This window comes from Balaenoptera acutorostrata, chromosome 10, assembly GCF_949987535.1.
Source record: "Balaenoptera acutorostrata chromosome 10, mBalAcu1.1, whole genome shotgun sequence".
NCBI lineage: Eukaryota > Metazoa > Chordata > Mammalia > Artiodactyla > Balaenopteridae > Balaenoptera > Balaenoptera acutorostrata.
This window is the reverse complement of record NC_080073.1, coordinates 46,087,264-46,110,211: the sequence shown is the minus strand read 5'-3', so window position 1 is coordinate 46,110,211 and position 22,948 is coordinate 46,087,264. Positions and strand designations below refer to the sequence as shown.

Genomic DNA, 22,948 nt, shown 5'->3' with positions numbered 1-22,948 from the left:
TAGATCATTCAGACTTTGAATTTCCAAACTCTCTGTTTACAGCCCCTTTACCTTTCTTAATGAGTTCTATTCATTTGCAGATTTTTCTTAGGAGGTTAAGTGGTGATAAATGTGATCCCCTTGCCAATTCAGGGCAACAAATTTTATGCTATTGAATCCGCTAAGCTTTAGCAAAAGCTCTAAAGGGACAGCACAAATTCCTAAAATATGAATCTAAAGGGCACTGTCTTTGGGGTAAATGCCCCTTCTTGATCTCAGAACAGCTAGTTTTGTATCAGCCAGAGAAACAGAAGCCTTACAGCTTTTGCCTTCTTCTGCAAATCAACTATTTGGGAGAGCAGGTGTGTGATCTCCTCCTGCTGGCGGGCAGCGTCTTCCGTCTTCTTGGCCAGTTCCTCCGAGATACTGGCAATCTGCACGTTGGCATCCCCTTTGACCAAGAAACGACAGTCGCAAGAGCCAGAGAGAATGGTTTCTTTGTGGTTTGTCCAAAAAAAAAAAAACATCTTTATTGCAAGACAGGGGGGAGGAGTGGAGAGGGCACGTGAAGATGGCTTGGAGGGAGAGTCCCCATCTTCCTATATGGGCTCGGTCTGTCGTGAGGAGGAACCGGCCCACCAGCTGCGGCTCGCAGGCTCTGTGTGGGTCCTCATCCCACTGCCCAGAGCCACCTCCCCAGGGAAAATCGGGCAGGCTCTGGCAAGCAGCCCGGAGGTGCCGTACCAAACAGAAGGCGCCTCTGGCCAATTCTGCACGTTCCACACAGGAACACACCCCCATCAGTAACAGGCACCCCTGCTGCACTCTGTTCTAGAAAGGAACTGTTGCCATGCACAACACAATTCCCCTGGGCGTTTTCAACCCATATTCAGGGCCATAACTCATTTTACTAGATTTAAACATAGGGTGTGTTTCATTGACTTAAGTGTTTTGCTGACACTCAAGAATACTGTGTTGCCCGTTTGTCTTAACGTGTAAACTTATAATGGAGAGGGTGGGGTGGAAGCACATCATATTTGCAAAGCTGAGAACTCTGGCCTCAACGTTTACACATCAAATTACTGATACTAGAAGGCTGTTCTTCCACATCTTCAGCTCAGGACTCCGAAGCTGGACCTAACTCAGACGTTAAATAACCGATATTCCAGCAGAAAGCCAAAATTAAAATTAATTTTAATTAATTGCGAGAGATTGGGGAACGTACGGCTGACAACACCGCACCCAGTGTCTCATAAACGAGGGTGAGGGGTGCCACACAAGATCAGGGGAGGCCTCTAGTTTTCAGGAAAAAATGCTACTGAGCCCAGGCTGGCAGGAAGACCACACTCTATCGGGTGATGCAAATCCGTCTGGTCTTAATGATGGCAGATGGGGAAAGTAAAAGCAGGGGACAGGGGTGGGGGAGGGCAGGCCATACTCAGCTCCTTCACGCAGTCGTTGACCAGCTGCTGTTCCTTCTCTTCATAGGTAATGGTCTCCGTCTTCAGCTGGCAGGCCTGTGGACGAGGCTCAGGTCAGAGATCCCACGGTCACACCCGGACAGCCTAGGGGATGCAGCAAGGGCTAACCTGGGTCTAGAACGCTGCCCTTCAGCATCTCCCCAGCCGTGACCCACTGAGCCCTCAGATACAGAAAGTCAATCCCGACCACTAGAGGGCACCGCACAAAGCAGTTGCTAAAACTCTTGTGAGCGCCCCCTCGATCAGTCGGCCTGTCTATTCACGTGTGTCTGTCCTGGCTCATAGTCATGGATCCCCTTGTGACCCAAACAGTGCCTATGACACAGCCCTGCCTACTGTGGGCATTCTAAGGATAACCACCACCACAAGAACGGCTAACACTTATCACACCTACTATGTGCCGGGCACCATCCTATGAGGTTCTGAGTGGGAGTTAGACCTGCTGTATTCAGCTGAGTAAAAACAGGGTACAATATGAAAGCATTACAGTTCAGAGACCCAAGAGCTACCCTCGGACTCTGGGTGGCTTTGCTCCTGGCTGAAAAGGTGGGAAGATAAGAGATCTGAAGGCCTCAAGGAAAGGCCCCAGTTAGAGAGTTATCTCTGAGCCCTCAGGTCCTGGCCCCAGAGATGCCACAGTCCTGAAAGCCAGATGCAGGAGCCGGAATCTGTGGCTGGGATCAGATTCCCTCCGCTTGCTTTAGGGGAAGACTCCGACAGAGGGACAAATTGCTGTGTGCCTGGGGCTAGAGCATTTACTTGGGGCAGGTGCTGGAACGCAGAATGGGGAAAACTGGACTGTAGTCTTGGCTCAGCCACTGGCTGGCAGAGAAAGCTTGATCGCACTGGGCTGACATCTCCCATCAGTAAATGAGAGGCTGGAAGAGGTGCTGGCTCAGAGACATGAATGACCCTTTCCTCAGGTAGAAGGGCACCCTGTTAAGCCCAGACATGAGGCTCTTTCCAACATGTGAGGCAAGTTCGAGGTGACAGGTGGTCTGCCCTATTGGAGGGACTTTGGGGAGCCCTGGGCCAGCTTAGCTGAACATGCAGCCCAAACTTGACAGACAAGGGCCTGATCAATAGGGCTGTACCATACCTCTGGCTAGAGAGCATAAACTCACTGATAATTAAACAAAAAGTACTAAATTTGCATGCATCTTTTTTTTTTTTTAATATTTATTTATTTATTTATTTATTTATGGCTGTGTTGGGTCTTCGTTTCTGTGCGAGGGCTTTCTCTGGTTGTGGCAAGCGGGGGCCACTCTTCATCGCGGTGCGCGGGCCTCTCACTATCGTGGCCTCTCTTGTTGCGGAGCACAGGCTCCAGATGCGCAGGCTCAGTAATTGTGGCTCACGGGCCTAGTTGCTCCGTGGCATGTGGGATCCTCCCAGACCAGGGCTCGAACCCGTGTCCCCTGCATTGGCAGGCGGATTCTCAACCACTGCGCCACCAGGGAAGCCCCATCTGTATTTCTGGATAGGGGCAGTGGGTGAAGGGAAATAATGTGGGGTTTGGAGCCAAAGAGACTTACAAACCCTGGCTCCATTGCTCACTAATTTGCAAGATCTTGGGCAATCCAAACACTTAGCAGCCTGGGTCCCGGTTTCCCCTACTGTAAATGAGAATCAAAGTAACCAGCTTCCAGCCTTGTTGTGAAGATTTTTTAAAAAAGAATGCAGGCACAGTACCCACCACAGTGACTAGCCAATCAGAAATACTCAAAAGCACGGGTTTCCGAGCTGCCTCACTCAGTTCAACCTTTTTAAGTTAACTGTCTAAGAAATATGTCTCCAAGTTCTCGTGTACTATTAGGGCACATCTGACCTGCAGGAACGTGAAAACGAGGCTTTCACAGCAGGCCTCCAAGTCATTTCTACGTCCGAGCTGGAGACCACCATGGCAAGGCCCCGCTTTCCAGGAGCTTTGGCCCTGACCGAGAAGGAGACGGGTTTGCCACTCTTACCCATCCTCACGCTGCATAATTTACCAGTCTGTCTGCTGCAGCCCGGACAGTATGTGCTGCCCTTTGAAGGCAATGCCCGGCTCATAAATGAGGCATGCCCTCTGGGCACTTAGTGTGGCTGTGACCCCAGACCCACGTGGCTCTTCCACAGACCATCACCCTGGAGGACGGCGGGGCTGTAATCACGGCTATTCTCACCACACATGCAACTGGGGCCACCACCCTTGCAGAGGGGACGAGGGCAGGGAGTGCACTTCACCTCTGATCGAAGTACAACGTTCTCCTCTTCAAGGTCCTTCAGCTTCTTCTGGAGAGAATCCAGATGGAAGTAATTCTGGACGGAGGAGGATGACTCATTCCTCTTCAACCTGGGGGAGAAAGTTCACTTTCTAGGGAGGGAGGCGTTTCCTCCCACCACCTGGCAAACCATGGAGAAGCACAAAGAAGGGCCGTTTCAAGGAGAAGCTCAGGAAAGGTGCAGGGGTGACAATGACCCATCAGGCTGCTCCCTCACTACCAGGAAAACAGCACGGGCTTACGGCACTTCAGAGCCACAGCCCAACCCTTTGCTGCCACTTTGCCTCAGATTTCGGGCGAACCAACTCTATTTGAAGTCTACACAGTCTGGGATGCCTTCTATGTGCCAAGAACTATTTTAAGCACTCTACATGTATGAACCCATTCAGTGCTCACAGCCCTAAGAACTGAGTACTATTATTATGCCCACTTTACAAATGAGCAAACAAGCACAGAGAGTTTAAGTAACTTGGCCACGAGCCACAGAGCCAAGATCTGAACTCAGGCCATCTAGAGTTCATGTTCCTAATAGGAGATTTTGCTGACTCAGAAAAGCCCCCCGCCCAAGGCACCCCCCCCCCAAGGACCCACCACAGCACTGCTGGCTCCAGAACCCTGTATTTCCTCCAAAGGCAGAGTCCAGCTTGTTACTCCTTAACAGCCAGGCCAAACCAATCTAAACTGACAAATAAGCAGCAAGACCCAGGAAGAGGAAAACTAAAGTCCCATCAGAATAGGAAAATCCATCTGTTGGAGGCACTCAGAGATGCTTGGCCTACAGGAGGCTGAGAGCAGCCGACCTGTGCTGCCAGTGAAGGTGACGCTGTCTAGGCAACTCCAAGGACATGGACCACAGGCAGGCAGCGCTCCGGCCCCTAGAGACAGGCCCTTGGGTGACTTACGGGGTGGAGCACACAGACTCCGGCTCGCTCTCCTCTGCGGCGCTGGAGTAGAACTGAAGCAGTTCATCCTTCATGGACAGTTCATGCCGGAGCTGTGACACCTGCACAAACACAGCCCGTCAGGCGCTCTCTACATGTGACAGCATCCCCGCTCGCGCTGAAACACTTATTGCTCAGTGACAACATTTTTTAAATTCCTCATTCAAAGTGAAGGCATGTCACCGATTTTGTGCTATTCAAGGAAAACAAAGGGCTGAGTTTGATCCCATTTAAGAAAAATACAATCAATTACTTTTTGGCAAAAAATCCCTCTGTTTAAATTTGTAGTTTTTACTTTGGTACAAAGAAGAGGTGAGAGGGGACTAGAAGGTGCTGGAATGATGGCTGGGGCGGGGGGCGGGGGGCGGCAAGACAGCATAGGGGCTTTGCAAGTAAATAGATGACCAGCTGGGAAAACACTCAGAGAAGCGGACCATGTTACCACATGGAGGAAGAGGTCATCCACTTCTGCCAAAACCAAATCCCATCTCGGACCAGGACCCTGGTGATGTCAGTTCCGGGTGGGCAGCTACAAGCAGCGAGCCCGTCAACCCTAGTTCTCCGGCTTGGAAAATCTCATAGCCCCACCTTGTGACGGCTACACCCTCACAGGAACTCTGGCCAAGCTTGGCCAGACCTTGCTTTGTACTCAATGATTACAAGATAGGCATTCCAGATACAGGAAGAAAAGAGGCAGCCATCAGGAACTGGCCGTACCGACTACTGCAAGGATGGTTCTGCAAGTCACACTTATTTATACTTCAGGTTTAAAATAAACAGACCTGAGCCATAAAAATTTTCACCTGCCCTTTCACCATTCAGCACCGATGAATAGGCGACCAGCATTGTGAGCGAGAATTATAATTGTTCTAATTCTTTCTTGCTTCTAATTTGATTTGGGGTCTATAGTCTATCCCAACTTTCCTACACAACACCGTGAGTATATTTTATCTTCCATGGAGAAACCAGTTTTACGTGCGTAAAGGCTTCAGCTTCAACACCTAGACTGATCATTTAATGATGAGCCAAAGGGAAACAGTTTTCAAACTCCAAGGTTTCCCAAGGGGACAAAAAGTCACTTCCACCCCCAAGTGCAGGATGCACTTTGTGTGAGGAGAGGAAGCCCCAAGCAAGGGCAGCACCTTGGAGAAGCAGCGCGTGAGGGGCGACGGGTGACCATTTACTGGTTCCTGACGGCATGTCCCTCTGCTCAGAAGGGGCCAAGTAGGGGGCCAGGCTGACCTTCTCCCGTACTTGGGAGAAGGGAGATTCATGTCATGATGCTGGAGGCCGGGAGAGCAGGGGTCAACTTTATTTCTCCTTGAACACGACCGTATCCTACCTCATCACCTTTTAAAGAAAGCCCAGGATTAAAACTTGTCTTTATACAGTGCTGTGTACATCAATTATATCTCAGTAACAACGGAAGGGAAAAAAAAAAAAATCAATAAAAATTACAATAAACCCTTAAAAAAAACTTTTTCTTATCGAGTGGCTACTCTGTTTCATCACATTAAATGACTGGTAAACCCAGACAACAATAGCTGGGAATATCTTCAACGAGGAAAAAGCCTGAATACGTCTTAGGGACATGAATAAGGGCATCCTCGCCGCCCCTCCCCACTAAGAAAGTTTCTCATAGAAAATAAGGGAGAAGAAATGAGAAGAAGGAAAGCCAATCAAAGTCCTCACAGCTCAGATTCACTGTTCAAAGGCCAGTGAGGATGATGGCGAAGACACTAGCCAGGGGGCCCTGGCTGTAAGCTCCTAATTCCGGCTGTAGCAACCCCGCCCGACTCTGCAGCCTTCCTTCTCCCGTCCACACCGTATCCCTCCCAGAAAACCAGCGCTGCTCCTCTGAGACCTCAGCCCCTAAGTTAAGCCTAAAATGTTCTTCCCCTGCCCCCCACCCCCCATAATGATGGGGGCTGAAGACATAGGCCAAGATTTGTATCATTAACATAGTAGGGCTTCTCTCGTGAAAACAATAGGCTATTTTTGGTCTTGTTCTAGAAACACACAATTATATTGTGCTGACGAAGGGGCAGTCACTGCCTCACTCTGCAGCACGGCTGGCCTCCGGCTGCAGTTCCTTCTCCGCCTGCCAACGCCCACCCCGGCTCGGGAATCCCTGCTCATTGTTGGAATAGCCTGCGTGCCCTTTAGCCAAGCTCTGAGTGTCTTTCTCAGCTGACATGATGATCTAGACTCTTGGAGGACACGGGCTGTAGCTGGTCCACACTGGGGGCCTACTGACCACGTGAGGGCTGGTCCCAGCCTGGGCGACCCGTCCACACTGTCGGAAGGAGACGCAAATGAACAGGAGGGGCAGCAGAAAGGCAGCTCTCCACGTCCGGGGGGGGGCCTTTCCCAACGGGGTCCCGTGAGATCAGCACCTTCCTCGGGCGCGCCTTTTGCGGCACCCAAGCCCCTGCAGACGCCCCTGCTGCCAGGTCCTCACCTCCTCCCTGATGTGCTCCACCTGCTCCTCCAGCAGCTCATTCCTCTCGGTTAGCGTCTTGTTCTTCTTCAACAACGACTGGCCGATCCGAGCAGCCAACTCTAGATCCCGCTCTTTCTGTGAAAGGCAGAAGCGAGAGCAGAGGTTGAGAGAACCCCTGCTTCCAGCAGGAGCCCACAGAAGTCAGTGGCAACTGAGGAAAGAAGGGCGTTCAGCAAGGACAAGGGAATTAACTAATTCACCAGCCACGCACCAGCGTCTGATACCTGTTCAGAGAGGAGCTCACTCAGCTACCCGGGCCCCAAGCAATGAAAGGGAACCTTCCCATCTAATGAAAACAAGTCTCTTCCTACAGGAAAGACATGCTTCCAAAAACCTTTCTATGCAACTGCTTTTGGTCCTTGTGTAATCATTTGATAACCTGTCTCTCCACCTGAAGGGCTGGGCTATTGTATCGCCAGCACCCAGCACAGGGAGACGCTCGGTAACTATTTGCTCAATGAATAAGCAAATCCAGAAATTCCAAAGTGCACTTAAAATAGCTAAGGCAGCCTCTTTGGCACCTGTTAAGCTGGAATTTACTGAGTTCCTTAGATTTACCGCGTATGAAACAAAAATGTTTAAAGTTACTCTAAAATAGAATACAGTTATGTGTTTCTTCTACTTATGGGAGGTAGGCTACTTAGGCTTTATTTTTTAAAAAATAGCTTTAAAAATGGAGAAACAATGCATAAAATCGCCCTACTTCAGAAACAAAGACTGTTGCAGACAGAATTTTCTGTTAGCTCAGTTGCTGACATTTAGAGCACAGCAGTACACAGAGGAAAATCTTTACTGGCATTCAAAGATACAGCTGCCTTTATGGGAGGAAAGCTGTTGCCTGACAGTGGAGACAGCGGGGCGGACGCCGTCACCAAAGGCAGACTCACTGATCCTTGCTGGTGAAACTGCTGGCCACCACCAGCAGATTCACTTGCTCACTTTTAGGTGGGGATTGGCATGGGGAGGAGAACTCCGGAAAATGAAATCCTTTTAGAAGCCTATGCTAATTATTCTGTTCATCTGGTATAAAAAGCAGAAGAAGAGGGACATGGGGTTTTGAGCAGAAAAAAGCTGGGGATTCAGGAATCCTCGCTTCTGATAACCATGTAGTCTTACGGCTTCCACTTAACAAGGATCGGGTACCCTCTAGATCCATCTTTTCCAAACACAGATTATAAACCATCAGTAGGTTGAGAATCATTTTAGTCACGGCAACTGCCATTTTGTTTTAAATGACATTCAACAGCATAGAACTGAAATACCAAAGTGCATTCCACATAGTAAGGTTATCACTTCATGCTTAAATTTTGCTTGTCACACATTTACCGACAACCTAAGAGGCATTTCTTATAGCAGGTACCCGTCAAAAGTTTAACTGCTCCAGGTGAACCGTTCTACTCTAAAATTTGAGAGTCTGGGTTCTGATTCAACATCCCTGGGGCCCAGTTCCCTCGTCTGTAAGATGAGGTAGGGTGGATGGGCAGACTTGCTAAGGGACCCTTGAAAGAATCTTCTAGCTCTATGATTCATTGAGTTGTAAGATATTTCAAAAAGCATCTTTTATTTCTAGCTTCTTATATATCCACCAAATTATACCATGCAATAGTAGCACACCTTCCTTTGCTCATCCCGGGAGTTTCGCTGAATTACGAGCAGAGTACTGGAGGTCAGAGCATAGTTTGGGGGGACTGGATCCAACAGCGATTTGGCTCTCTGGAGCTCTTGCATGAATGATGGTCTCTCTCCCCTAGGTCTTCCATGGTCCTGAAACCTGTAACTGCTGTCCCAGAAGCCAGCTGGGTGTCATGTCAAGTGAGCCATAAATTCCTCCAACTCCTTCCCAATCTGTGCCTCCCCCTCATGCCCTCCCAGGGAACAAAGGGGACCAGTGAGTCTGCCCAACCAACCGAGACGCCCCTCTCTGTGCATTCATCCGTGCCGGCTACTGTGTCTACCAAGGAGGGTCCTTATCTCAGTGGCCCTTTATTACTTTTCAGACGCAACGGTTGTGCGTATTTGGTACTGGGAGGAAATGACCCACAGGGATTGTGTGAGGGAACCCATTTCTACAGGGGCCGCCTCAAAATTAGCAACTAGTGCAGGTGGTTTCAGCTGGCTAACTCTCAGTGAAAACTGTAGTACCACTGTCCATTCCCCTTTGGAAGTGTGGTCTCCATAAATCTCACTCCAGTCTGTTAAATCTCTCTACTAGAGCAAGCCCTCAGACTGAATACCCAGCAGGTGCTTCATGCTCGTTGACTCACTGCCTACTGTTCCGTGTTGCTTGCCGTCATGCAATCGAGCTGCTAAGTTCCAGCACACACAGATGTTTTGTATGCAGATTTCAGTGCAAACAAATCAAGCCAAAATCATAACGATGAAGACAGGCTGGGCAAGGCACTGATGAGCACGTGAAGGCTGCTGAAGGCTTCCCACGGCACACAGGGGCCAGAACCCAAGAGGAATGGGACACAGGCAGGGGAAGGAAACAAATGCTGAGGGGCTCAACAACGAAGCCCCTCGCCCCTCCCCACTACACCCCAATACACGTCAAACCTCAGACTTGAGGGCCTCCTTGCCCTCCGGAGGGGGCAACTCCCACTTTGCCTACACCCAAAATCTAATCTGTATAGTAACATAAAGGAAATGCTCTGCTGGAAAAAAAAAAAAAAAGGAAGTTAGAGTAAAAATATTCAGAGATGAAATGAAATTCTTAAACAAAAAAGTCATCAGAAGGTCTCTGGTTTTTCTAAGGCAAAAGGCCAGTTGGGTTTCTCTTTAAGATTTTCAGTAATGAAAAGGGTCTCATTTCTTACAACCAGCCAACATGTGATAAATATTTACTTCGAAAACCAGGAAAACAGCTAGGAAATGACCACTGGATCAAACTCCAGTGAGAAAATGAGACCATAAACAAATCTCAATTTGGAAATCAGCTACTGGAAGAACTGGTTCTTTTATTCCCCAGGAGATGGCGGCCAGGTGGGGCTTATTCTGGCTCTCCTAGCTCCCTCTCTCCACAGCTATGTTTCGCTGAAAACTTAATGCACTGTAGGATATATGTATATGTATGGCTGATTCATTTTGCTGGGCAGTAGAAGTTAACACAACCTTGTAAAGCAACTATACTCCAATAAAAATTTGTAAAAAAAAGACTGTGACTTGTGTCTCAGCCCCTTTTAGCAATGACCATGAACGCTCGAGCCGCCTGGCACGGCCCCAGAGATGCAGAGCTGCCTGCCTCCCATGCTGAGCAGCTGACTCATCTCATTCACCCATTTTGGGATAAAAAAGCATGACTAAGAGGCTCCCGGAATAACCCTCTCTGTAACTGAGGAGACAGCTTTGCCCAAAGGTAAATTCCGAACAGCAGCCAAAGCCAGGGCAAGCTGCAGAATCCTCTTCCCCTTTAACCTGAAAGCAAACTCTTCACATTGGCCAAGGGCTGTGCTCCGGCATCGCGTGCAAATCCCGCCAGCACCCCGCCTGCATGTGGCAGGCATGCAAAACCAAAGCAAACGACCAGAGGAAACGGAACCAAAGCCAAGAAAAGCACAGCATGGCACAACCCTCACGCGACTGGGTCAATTAGACTTTAACCAGGAAACCCGCCTAGTTCCAAAGAAAGGCAGCAACTCAGATGTGATTCTCATCAGGAAAAGGAGAGGCACAGCGTTGTATATAAAACACGCAGATGCACACAGACCATGGCCATGGTGAGCTGCTAAAAATAAAACAAAGAAGCACAGCAAAGAGCCCCCTGAAGAAACTGCCCCACAAATATTCTTTTGAGCAACTCAGTTTTTTTTTTTTTTTTTTAATTTTTTTTTTTTCCCCTACTTTATTTATTTATTTATTTATTTTTGGCTGTGTTGGGTCTTCGGTTCGTGCGAGGGCTTTCTCCAGTTGCGGCAAGCGGGGGCCACTCTTCATTGCGGTGCGGGGACCGCTCTTCATCGCGGTGCGCGGGCCTTTCACTATCGCGGCCCCTCCCGTTGCGGGGCACAGGCTCCAGACGCGCAGGCTCAGCAGCTGTGGCTCACGGGCCCAGCCGCTCCGCGGCATGTGGGATCCTCCCAGACCAGGGCTCGAACCCGTGTCCCCTGCATTAGCAGGCAGATTCTCAACCACTGCGCCACCAGGGAAGCCCTCAGTTTTTTTTTTTTAAAGACGACGGCATACTTTTTTATACAGTGACACTCATTTAAGAAATGAGCTGTGAAGTGTTGATGACCAGGATCTGCATACAGGGCCGGAGTCCCAGGCTCCTCTGAAGTGGTCCTCAAGCATCCCAGCAGAGACGGGTCTGGCCCTGCAGAGTCCTCACCCAGCCCTGCCAGCTCACACTCGGCAGGAGCCAGGAACCGTGGGCCACGGATACTCACTGAAGCAGCACCCCATTACAAAAAAGTTATCCAGTTCATGTTTTTAAAGTAAAAATGTCTCATTGACAATCAACTAACCGTACTCCCCAAAACTAAATAAACAGGGCAGTAAACAACTACAGCCAAAATCAACAGGGCCACGTGCACAGTGGTTAAGGGCCCGGGCTGGAAGGCAGCTGAGCCATCGGGCGTCTTCTGTCCTCTCAAATGTAGGTCCCCTCACAGAAGGATGGGGGAAATAGTGGCATCTACTTCTAAGAACTATCGTAGAATTAATGAGATGATGCACAGACGACACCCAGCTCTCAAAGTTTACCCTTAGTAATAAGCGTGACCACAGAGGCAGACACTTATCAAAGGCCCATCATTTCCGAGATTAAAAGGGAGAAAGAAATCAGGACCCAACAGGGTCCTCACCTTGGAAAAACTTCTAGCCAATCCAGTTGGATGAACAAAGCCAACAGAATGACAGCGTGGCTCCCGAGCCCAGGGCTGGCCGGGGCACGGACTACCTGGGGCTGGGGGAGCGTGACAGCTTCAGAGATCCCCAGTGAGCCCTGCAGTATGACACTCAAAGGCAAGAAAAGACAGAGGGGCCAAACGGTGCAAAAGGTCACAGGTGGGAGAGCAGGAGGCAGGTCCCGGTGATGAGTATGAAGAGGATGCAGGAGTGTGATCAAGTGTGTAGCCTTGAATGCCATGCCAAGGAGTTCTGAGTGTCGGGGGTAGCCGAGGTCATTAAAGGGGGCTTGGGAGGGTGGCAGGTGCAGGGAAGATGACAGCAGAGAGAAAACTCAAATCTTACTGCCAGGGCTCCAGGAGCTGGAGTGGTGGCCTTGGAAAAAAAAAATAATAAAGGTACAGACGTAGGACCTCCCTCAGAAGACTTGAGGACTAACTGGGTATGGGGTGAGGGGTGGATTTAGAAACAGGACACTGTTGGGGAAAATTGACACAGCAGGAAAGGGGAACATGGTAAAAACTATTTTAAAAAGTTGGTGGTGCCAACCAAGCTAGCCTACGAGGTAGCTAATGCCAGCCGCCAAGACGGCTGCAACTGGAGAGCCACCAGAAGGCCAGTGCCCTAAAATGCCTCACCAATGGCCCTGTCACACGGCCAAAAAGGCTAAACTCACTTATTCAGGGCTGAGGAGTTTGTAACTTCCCTGACATGCAGGTGGTCAAGCGGGTCTCAGCTCCTGCCCTGTCTCAGCTACACTGGGTCTACCCATGGGTGGCCTTCAGGAGAATGGGAGGGGAGTGGGTAGCAGGGCAGGTGAACCCTGAGGAACTTGGGGTAGGGGTGGGGGAGTATTGGAAGGGTCCAGCCCTCAGAGCGGGTAGGAGAACACTGGATGTGCAGAAGGGAAAAGCACAGGGAAAGAGAGAGACATAAAAATGGGGTGAAAAGATGCCCCCCAACAAAAAAACCTCAGGTCCCACACTCCTGCTTGGTCCTGTGTTTCAACTTTGTCCTGCCACTGGCTGAAAATGATGATTTCTGTGTCTCTCATATCTTTCTACTCTCTTCCTCAAGAAGGGCTAATGAATAGTCACATGACCCCAAATCATTCTAGATTCTAGAGCAGAAACCAGGGTCTAAAAGTTAGCACCTCTGGGACTTCCCTGGCGGTCCAGTGGTTAAGACTTCGCCTTCCAATGCAGCGGGTGCGGGGTTCAATCCCTGGTCAGGGAGCTAAGATCCCACACGCCTCAGGTCCAAAAAACCAAAACATAAAACAGAAGCAATATTGTAACAAGTTCTATAAAGACTTTAAAAATGGTCCACATCAAAAAAAAAAATCTTTAAAAAAAAGGTTAGCACCTCTGCATTTGAGGTCTGATTTTGTAGGGAGAGTGGGAGGTAGTGCTTTAAGATGGGCACTTATTCAATAAATACTGAGAACCTACCATGTTCTGGCCTGTTGAAGGCATGGGGATACACATATTACACTCAGCTGCTTCCAGAGGCCACCATAGCACCTTAATTCTCAACTGTCAACCGAATGCTGAGAAGAAATTGAGAAAAGCATAGTCTCTAGACTAACTGCAGCTCATCTAATCCCAAGCACGTTTCCTAAATTTTTCTTGCCACGCTTGTTTTGGTTATTTCCATGCTGACACTGCATAATAATATTCCCTTAACCTGATGTAAATAAAAACATAACAAAATGGAACTAAAACGTTACAAAGATATGGATAATGATGTATTTTCCTGACATTTTTTGTATACACTTAACATATATCATTAGTATATATTTTAAGGGTTTATAAATCTTAAACAGAGTATTCTATAGCAAGTATTTAAATGCCACCCTATTCTGTGTCATTAATACATTCCTTTTAAAATCCAAAATACCTTGTACAAAGTTACAGAGACAAAAGCCAACATAAGCTCTCAGTTCAAAAGATAAATAAAATAAAGCCACTGAATTATACTGAGAGGCTTCAGTTTCTGAGATTCTTCACCGAGAAAGATAGTAATGTATGCTTTAATTGATATAAATTATAATCAGTCAATTACAAATGACTCTTTGCCTTGACCCGAATCACTTACCTCCTCAAGAAGCCGAGTTACAGAATCTATGTCATTATATGTCTTAGTCATCTGGCCAACTCTTTCAGCACATAAAACTGCAAGAAATAAAAACGACAATGAAACTACTGATGCTACAAGCCTGCCAAACAAAAAACCCACCTAAAAAAGTGGCTCTAAAGTCGTACTGGGCACAAAGGGTGATTGGTTTTGCTGGGTTCAGCCCCACCGGGTTTCGTTCCCCGGTTCCAGAGAAAAGATTCAAGCTGTGGGGTGAGGGGGCAGGGGTCTACTATTCACTGCAAAGCCTTGACGCTGCGTGTGTGTGTGTGTGTGCGTGCGTGCACATACGCACGTGCACACTCGGGGGTGGTGCTGAGGGCAGGGCGCTGGAGTGGAAAGGGGTCTGGCCTCATATACGGTCAGCAAACCAAAGTGGGTCAGCAGCACAGCAACTGAGGTATGAACCGTCAGAAAGATCCAGAGGATCTCGAACCCACTCACTGTGCAGACCCAACTACGTGGATAGACTGGGTCCTTCCCAAAGCAGCTCTTGGTATAATTAATAAACAGCCTAAGCTGATGATTGCATAATGGTACACAGCCCCCTCTTCCCCAAATGGCCTAAATTCGAAGGCTCTGCAACCGGTTTCCAAACCACGAAAACCAGGGTGACAGATTTTTTTTTTTTTAAATCCACACTCCCACCCCATACCCTCACATACGGTATTTCATGACATATGCCATTTGCTTAAGAGGCCTTAAGAGGCTGTCTGCAGGCCACTTTAGGACTGTGTTCTTCCACTGGAGAAAAAGGGTGTGCAATGAAAGGAGGCTTTAGTCTCCAGAAAAATCTCAGGGTTGTTTTATTTTAAATCAATGGCAGGGAATCGATTTGTAGTCCAAATACCATGAAGGTAGCATGGGTTTTATTCTGAGCAGGAAGGAGTGAAAGCAAATGGATTTAGGGCCAAAGTGTAAAATTTTTTGAAACCAGCCACTTAGGGGCTAAATAATAACTTGTTAGTAACTCCTCATAACTAAGACTCTAGAAAATCATTCTTTTAAGCGTAGAGGACTTAGCTTTCGCAACAACCCACTTGCAGTCACAGCGCATGCAAGGCCTTTGGGAACTGAAGTGTATTGCTAAGCCAAACTCAGTAGCGTTACTAATGGCTAGCTGCAACTGGAGAGCAATAGGCCTCTAAATATTTTATAAATCCAAGTAGAGATCATCCTAGTGAGTGAGCGCAGAGAAATCTGATCTGTTGGAATGATTTTCTAGCTTAAGGAGGAGACCTGAAATCTGGTTCCAAATCTGAAACCCTCCCAACACAGGGCCCTCAGAGCTGGGGGCTGGGGGGATGAGGAGGGGTTCCTTTGCTGGCCTCTCCTCCAACCGGTGCTTTACGGCAGGAACCCTCCAGCCACGGGAGAGAGCATTGCCTCAGGCATTTTCCTTCCCTTCCCACAAGGAAAAGCAAGGGAGATGTACAGGGTTGGTCTGAACCAGAATTTAATTTGATGGAGATGGAGTCCAGCTCAAATTGCTCTACATAGATCATCAGCTCAAGGTCACAAGAAATCCTTAAGTGGAGATTCCTGTGCCTCGGACAGGAGTTGGTTTTCATGCTGCACAGCTGTGATGCTCTGCAACGGTGCAGACAAGACCCGGGAGCCCTCTAGCCAGCTCCCTCCAGGAGAGCATGGCGTCCCCTGTCATCTACCAGCAGGTACAAAGGCCTCTGTGTTGAAGCTTGTGCTGCAACTCTAGGGCCAGCTAGCATCCCCCTTGCTCTCCTCAAAGGACCAAGTCCTCTGCTTTCCTGGAAAAAAAAGACAACCAGGCTACATTTTAAACTAATCTTGGTTCTATGTCACCCTAACATAAGAGAACAAGATTCGGAGCAGCTTTTTGCTCTGGAACTGTATTAAACGGAAATTACACTTATATTTTTAAAGCTATTTTTTTTGAATTGAGATCACTGTAGTTAATCATGTGTAGATAATCAGATGCAGATGTCAGAAATAACACAGAGATCCCATATACCCTGTAAGTTTCACCCAATAGTAACATTTTGTAACATTATATTCACAACCAGGGTACTGACATTGCTACAATCCAGGAATCTTACTCGGATTTCCCCATGTTACTTGAACGCGCACGCGAGCGTGCGTGTGCGTGTGCGTGTGTGTGTGAATATTAAGCTCTAATGATGTTATCGCCTGTGTAGTGTCTCGTATCCCCCAGCACAAGGACCCCTTGTGTTGCCCTTTTATAAAGCTAATTGTAGAAATATTTAACATGCTCTAACAATTGAACCCAATAAAATGTACACCTGGGCCAGGGTTTTTTCCAGCATTAACCAGTCAGGCACATAGTGTCACCACGTACACTTGTGGTGGAGGTTTGGGGTGCAGAAGATGCAGGCAGAACCTCCGGGAGGTTCTGAGGTCTTTGACAGAGCCCACCTACCGAAGTCAGAGGCAGAAATGAAAAACTCCTATGGTAGCATGTGTACTATTATTCCAGTTATGTTTTCAAAATACATATAATCTCACCGGTGGGGGGGTGTACAGATTTATAATACACAGAAGAAAACAGCAAAGCCATTAAAAACACTGATATTTGGATAGAATTACCCATTTTAATATTCTTTTTTGTGCTTAAAAATTTTTTTTTGTAGTGACCATGCACTGATGGGGAAAACATTACTTAAAATATTTTTCAAAAAATATGCGGTTGACTACAATAGAGGGTCCTCCCTGAGATAACTTTTAAGAGAAATTAGTAGCAGCAGCAGCCTACTTTTACCAAGCACGCTGACTACAGCCTGGCCTTGTTCTTAGCCCTCTAGATGGATTATATCATTTATTCCTCAGAGCAATAAATACTACAGGGTAGGCACTCACATTAACCTCATTTTACAAATGAGAAACTGAGGCCCAGAGAGGTTAACTAACTCATCCAATGTCACACAGCTAGCAAATGGCGAATTTCAAAATAAGAGGAGACTCCTAGCAGGGGCAGCAGCTAACATTTATGGAGGCCCTGCTATGTCCGGGGATTTAATGTGCTTCTTTCGTTTACTCCTCAGAACAATCTTGCAGGGTAGGCGCTGTTATGATGACTACTCCACGGATGAGGAAACTGAAGCTCAGAGAAGTTAAGGACCCGACCAAGGTCACAGCAAATGAGGTTGCATATGGCGGGGACTGAACCGAGGCCAGTCTGGCTCCTGAACTGAACTAGGGAGCCACAAAGAACGCAAGGGCAAGGCTGAGGTCAGCACAAATCAACAAAGTTTAAGAAGCACAAAGAAAGCAAAAAGCATCTGTGGTGTAGGTCAGATCCCTGACTCTGGGGCCCTGAGGCTCGGGTTTTCATAGGAGACTCTACCAAGGTCATGAGGCCCTGGGCAAACTCCTGTAATTGTGTGTCTTGGGTTTCTCTTCTGAGAAATGAGGGATAACAAATGACTCTTTAAACAGTAAGACAAGCACAAGCTGCACTTTTCAAGCACCAGTTTTCTATATTCTCAATCTAAAATAAACCGTCTCAAGTTTCTCTCTCCAGGAGAACAGTGTTTCAAATAGAAGTTCCACTTCTGACCAAGGGAACTCTACCAAATAAATCCACTTCCCCGCAAAAGGTGTCCAAAACAAACAAAAATGTTATGCTCAGTAAAAGCTAGACATAAAAGACCATCTATTATATGACTCCATTCATATTAAGTATCCAGCATAGGCAACTTATAGAGACAGAAAGCAGATCAGTGGTTTCCTGAGCTTAGGAGTAGGAATGGGGATTAACTGTATGTAACAGGAATGAAGGATCTTATGGGAGGGAGATGTGTATGTTTCAAAACTGAATTATGGTGATGGTTGCCAACTCAGTAAATTTACTAAAAAACACTAAATTGTTCACTTAAAATGGGCGAATTTTACAGTATGTAAATTATACCACGATATTTTAAGTTACCACCAAATAACATGCAAACAAGCATCCCAGAACCACCTATGCCATAGTCCAGCCACGTCCCCATAACATGACAAGGTAAACACATTCTTCCATGATCTCATGACGGAGGCTTCCTCCGGCCACAAGAATGTTCTCAGACAGCAAAACCGTTTAGGAATAGCAAATCGTCCATTCGAAAAATCAGCACTGATGAATGGCACGTGAATGTACTAATCTATCCCACACAGACTAGACTATTTTTATTTTTTATTTTATTTATTTATTATGTATTTATTTTTTATTGGAGTATAACTGCTTTACAATGTTGGGTTAGTTTCTGCTGTACAATGAAGTGAACCAGCTCTATGTATACATATATCCTCTCCCTCGTGGACCTCCCTCCCACCCTCCCCCATACCACCCATCTAAGTCATCATAGAGCACCGAGGTGAGCTTCCTGTGCTTTATAGCAGGTTGCCACTAGCTATCTATTTTACACAGAGATAGTTGTCATAAATATTTGCTCAGATGGCAGAAGAATTTCATGATACGTCCATAAGAAAACCGAGAGCCAGCTCTCTCCAGTTTTACTCTTCCACCCTTCTCCCAAGTTACAGCCACTTCTTGGAGATTCAGCCATGCCCTTCCTTTTCCTGTTGCCCTTCAATATCTATCTTCAAAATAATTTAGACCTGGCCCCAAAGCCCAAGTGTATTAACTACTAAGACCCATAAGACACACATGATTTGGCTTAAAAAACAAATAAAACCTAACTATTTTCATGCAGCCCTTGAAGTGTGTACTGGAATAGGGTGAGGCCCACAGTACCTGGTAATAAAGAACAATGCTCATTTGTCAGTAATTAGAACAAAACGAAAAAAGGCACAACAAATGCTCTGTATTCTTGTTTAAATGGCTTCATGTCAAAAATGGCCAGAAGCATAACGAACCTAATTCTTACGAATGTCCCATGTCCCTTCCCACCTGTATTGTACAGGCTCACTTTCCCTTGCCAGGGTAGTCTGAGAGCAGGGCACCAAAGCAAGTTACTGAAGAGGCCGGGAAGAAGAAAGGAAATAACTATTAAGTATTTACAACATGCTAACTGCTACCATGGGCATTTTACAAATATTATTTCACTTAAAACCCAGAACAACCCGATGACACAAATATGACCCCCATGAAACACTATGAGACAGAGAGAAGGGCCAAGTGACTCGTCCAAAGCCAGACAGGACATAACTGTGTACTTGAACCTGGTCTGTTGGGTGCTATAACCATCCACCCTTCCCTAGCCTTGAACACTCAGAGTTGACCTATGGTGGCCATTCATCACCAGAGTATTTAACGAAGGCCTCCTTGGTGATAATCAAGTGGCTCACTTAAGAACTGCTCACTGTGTGCCCAGCGCTCTGCTAAGTGCTAGATGTCTAAGTGCTGGATGTAGACCCCTCCTTCAGGGTCTATGCTCATCCTAGGAAGAAAGTACTACTATTACCCACAGTTTAGACATGAAACTGCAACAAGGTCACAGAGCTATAATGCGAGGGTCTCATTCTATTTGACCCCCAAGTTGGGGCTCTTAACCACAGCTGAGTAAACACATGAATCCTACCCTCGAGGACTTTGAGGCCTAATTGAGAAGGTCAGACACACGTATAAATTAGTATGGAACAAGCAGGAAGTGCCAGGTGAGAAATGCTCTTGGGGAGTTCAGACACAAGACGGCTGGGGACTGGGGGACAGGTGCCCCAAGTGGGCAGAGCAGTAAGGGGACCCCAAAATGCACAGACTGTGGGTCAGCTTTGCCCGTGGCCAGCCCTGGGGTGATGCTGGTACCCCCACCCCAGAAAGAGAACCGCCCTGAACAAGGGGCATCACCAGAGGCCTGCGTGGAGTAGCCACGGATACGAACAAACAAACCCCAGGCTGAAACCAAGGTGATGAAAACCATGGGCAGAGAGACCTTTGTAACAGTGCTGAGGTCAGTGCTGATAAGCTAGGCCAGCTCCTTCCTCTAACGTGACCCTACAGGAGAGAGTCCTGCGAAGTAGTGCTGCTGGCCACGCTGCATCAATACAGACCGCAGGGCCCAGGCCTGACGGCTCTTCTCCTGGGGTGGACATTCCCACCCCACAAGACATCACAACCACCAGCGGGACTCGGCACCGTTCCGCACACGGCCCAGCCTTCCCCCTGCGGCCCAGGATGTCCCTCTCCAACTGGAGGAATGAGCTCCATTTGCTTCACCTTGGAACCAGCTGGAGAATTTGGGCATGTGACGTTGGCCATCGTTTTCATCTCAGCTTTTGCAGGTGATAATTACTGGTTAGTGCTCAGCACCTGAAAACTGCCCTTTGTGCAAAAGACTGACAGCAGCCGCCTCTGAGGAGGGGACGTGCGCTGTCCCGCAGTCTCAGGGCTCAGTAAACCCCAGACCGTGCCACATGCTCTTTTCAAATCCTGCCACCCGAAGGCAATCCTGAATGACGCCTGCCAGGAACTGAGTGACCAAGCTTGCAATTGGGTAACAGCCTCAGAAGCGTCCAGGTGAAAAAACATTACACAGTCGGGCTTCTTTAGGCCTCTCCTTGAGAAAGCGGAGGGAAACTGCCATGCAACAAACCACAAGGGAGTGATGACAAAACTCCACTCTTCACCAGTGTTTTCCTGGTGCAGGTGCCGCCACTCGGGCACAGAGGGGGTGTGACCACCATGTCACTCAGCAGCACTGTGATTCCCCCCCTGCTCCAGCTCATCCTGAGCAGACGGGATGGGGGAAAACAAGCAAAGCCCGTCTTCAAGAACACCGCTCAGTAAGAAATCACTTGAGATCAACTCAGTTTCTGCACAACGCAAGCCTCCAGCGACCAGAAGACACAGAGCCCAGGTATTTTCTCTCCTGACGACAGAAAGAGCCATACTGCCTCTGACAGCTGTGTGAGCCAAGCAGGCTGCTTCTCCGGGTGCCTTGTGGGTTATGAGGGTGACATGAGGTAACGGGAGGCAAGGGCCCGAGGCTCTCCTAGCTGAGAGCCTGGGTGTGGGGGAGGGCAGACCCCAAGGCGGGGCGAGGGCCCTGCTCTGTGCTTGTGGCCCTGGGACTCTGGACAACATATCTGAGCCTCAGTCTCTCTGAGTGCAAAATGGGAGTAAGGCTTATTTCAAAGGCTGTTTTGAAGATTAAACGGGTGACACTGGGAAGTGCCTATCACCCCCACAAGGTGACCTGGGAGGGAACAACAAATGTCTCCTGTATCCATGGCTACCAATATGAGTGTTACCCCAAACTGATCTTGTCCTTCAGTTTTCAATCAGAAGTATCTCTTTTAGAACCGTTAACGGTGTAGAAAACCACCTAAATCACCTCAGAATCCAGGGAACATGGTTACCTCCACGTCTTGCACATATTCTCACTATTCACAGGGTCAGAAGAAAACAGGGTCCCACCCAGTGAACACCTTGCTCTGGGATACAGGTCAGGCTTCCAGCAAAACTGGACACAGAAACCAAGCCTTCCAAACCAAACCTCTGTCTTCCTGATCTACGCCACAGACTTCCTTCAGGACGGGAACAAGTCTAGTGAATTTCAATTTACAAAGAAAACTATGCATGTTGACAATGAAGTCTAGTTGGCCTTCCATATCTATGGGTTCTACATATGCAGATTCAACTAACCCCCGATTGAAAATATTCAGAAAAGAGAAAATTCCAGAAAATTCCAAAAAGCAAAACTTGAATTTGCCGCACTGGCAACTATTTACATAGCGTTTACATTGTATTAGGTATCATGTGTAATCTAGAGATGATTTAACATATACGGGAGGATGTGTGTAGGTTATATGCAGATACTATGCCATTTTATATAAGGGACTTGAGCATCCATGGGTTTTGGTATCCAAGGGGGTCCTGGAAACAATCCCCTGCAGATACCGAGGGTCAACTATATCTTTCTTTTGCAGCTACTGTCCTGAAAATATTATTTTCACCTTCAGGACAGCTAAACATTTTTTTATTACATAAAGGAGGGAAATTAGACGGGAACAAAGAAGAGGCAAGGAAGAGAAATGTAACAGTCTATCTTAAGATGGCAAATACAGAGCCGGTTCCTGCCCCCCCCACCCCCGACCCCTACCATCGAATGTGATCACAAAGTAGAGACCCTGTCTGTCATCTGTGAGATGTGGACCAGCACAGAACAAGGTGCACTGGAATCACCCAGAAGGTGTGTTAAAACCCAGACTGCTGGGCTTCCCTGGTGGCGCAGTGGTTGAGAATCTGCCTGCCAATGCAGGGGACACGGGTTCGAGCCCTGGTCTGGGAAGATCCCACATGCCACGGAGCAACTGGGCCCGTGAGCCACAGCTACTGAGCCTGTGCATCTGGAGCCTGTGCTCCACAACAAGAGAGGCCGCGACAGTGAGAGGCCCGCGCACTGCGATGAAGAGTGGCCCCCACTTGCCACAACTAGAGAAAGCCCACGCACAGAAACGAAGACCCAACATAGCCATAAAAAAAAAAAGTACCTATCTATCTATCTATCTATCTATCTATCTATATCAGATCCTGCCATTGTTAAAAAAACAAAAAACAAAAAACAAAAACCCAGACTGCTGGGTCCCACCCCAGCATGTCTGACTCAGCAGGTCTAGGGCGGGGCCCAAGAATGTGCATTTCTAACCCGTTCCCAGGCGCTGCTGCTGCTGCTGTGTAGGGACCCTACCTTGAGAACTGCCAGCACAGTATCTAAGGGCAGTCTATGTAGGGCCCGTGAGCCAGTCTGTGTGGGTTGAAATCACCTATGAGCTGTGTAACTTTAGACGAGTTGCTGAAGTTTCCTCTTATAAGTCTATGAAATGGAAAATTATAACAGTACTTAACCTCCTATGGTTATTTTA

At 47.8% G+C, this 22,948-nt stretch overlaps 1 protein-coding gene across 11 annotated transcripts in view; it reads right to left on the bottom strand.

The window, feature by feature from the left end:
- TRAK1 (trafficking kinesin protein 1) overlaps positions 1-22,948 on the bottom strand; it is a 103,579-nt gene that overhangs the window by 29,965 nt on the left and 50,666 nt on the right. For 5 of the 11 annotated variants that reach the window (XM_028161693.2, XM_057554361.1, XM_028161694.2 and 2 more), the window contains exons 3-8: positions 14,111-14,187; positions 7,127-7,243; positions 4,627-4,727; positions 3,687-3,795; positions 1,418-1,496; positions 300-475 (exon numbers count right to left, since the gene is read on the bottom strand). In XM_028161693.2, coding sequence (XP_028017494.2) covers positions 300-475; positions 1,418-1,496; positions 3,687-3,795; positions 4,627-4,727; positions 7,127-7,243; positions 14,111-14,161 — 633 coding nt within the window. In that variant the 5' untranslated portion in view covers positions 14,162-14,187. The remainder of the gene's footprint in view (positions 1-299; positions 476-1,417; positions 1,497-3,686; positions 3,796-4,626; positions 4,728-7,126; positions 7,244-14,110; positions 14,188-22,948) is intronic. The other 6 variants (XM_028161695.2, XM_057554362.1, XM_057554363.1 and 3 more) reach the window with 2 other exon arrangements.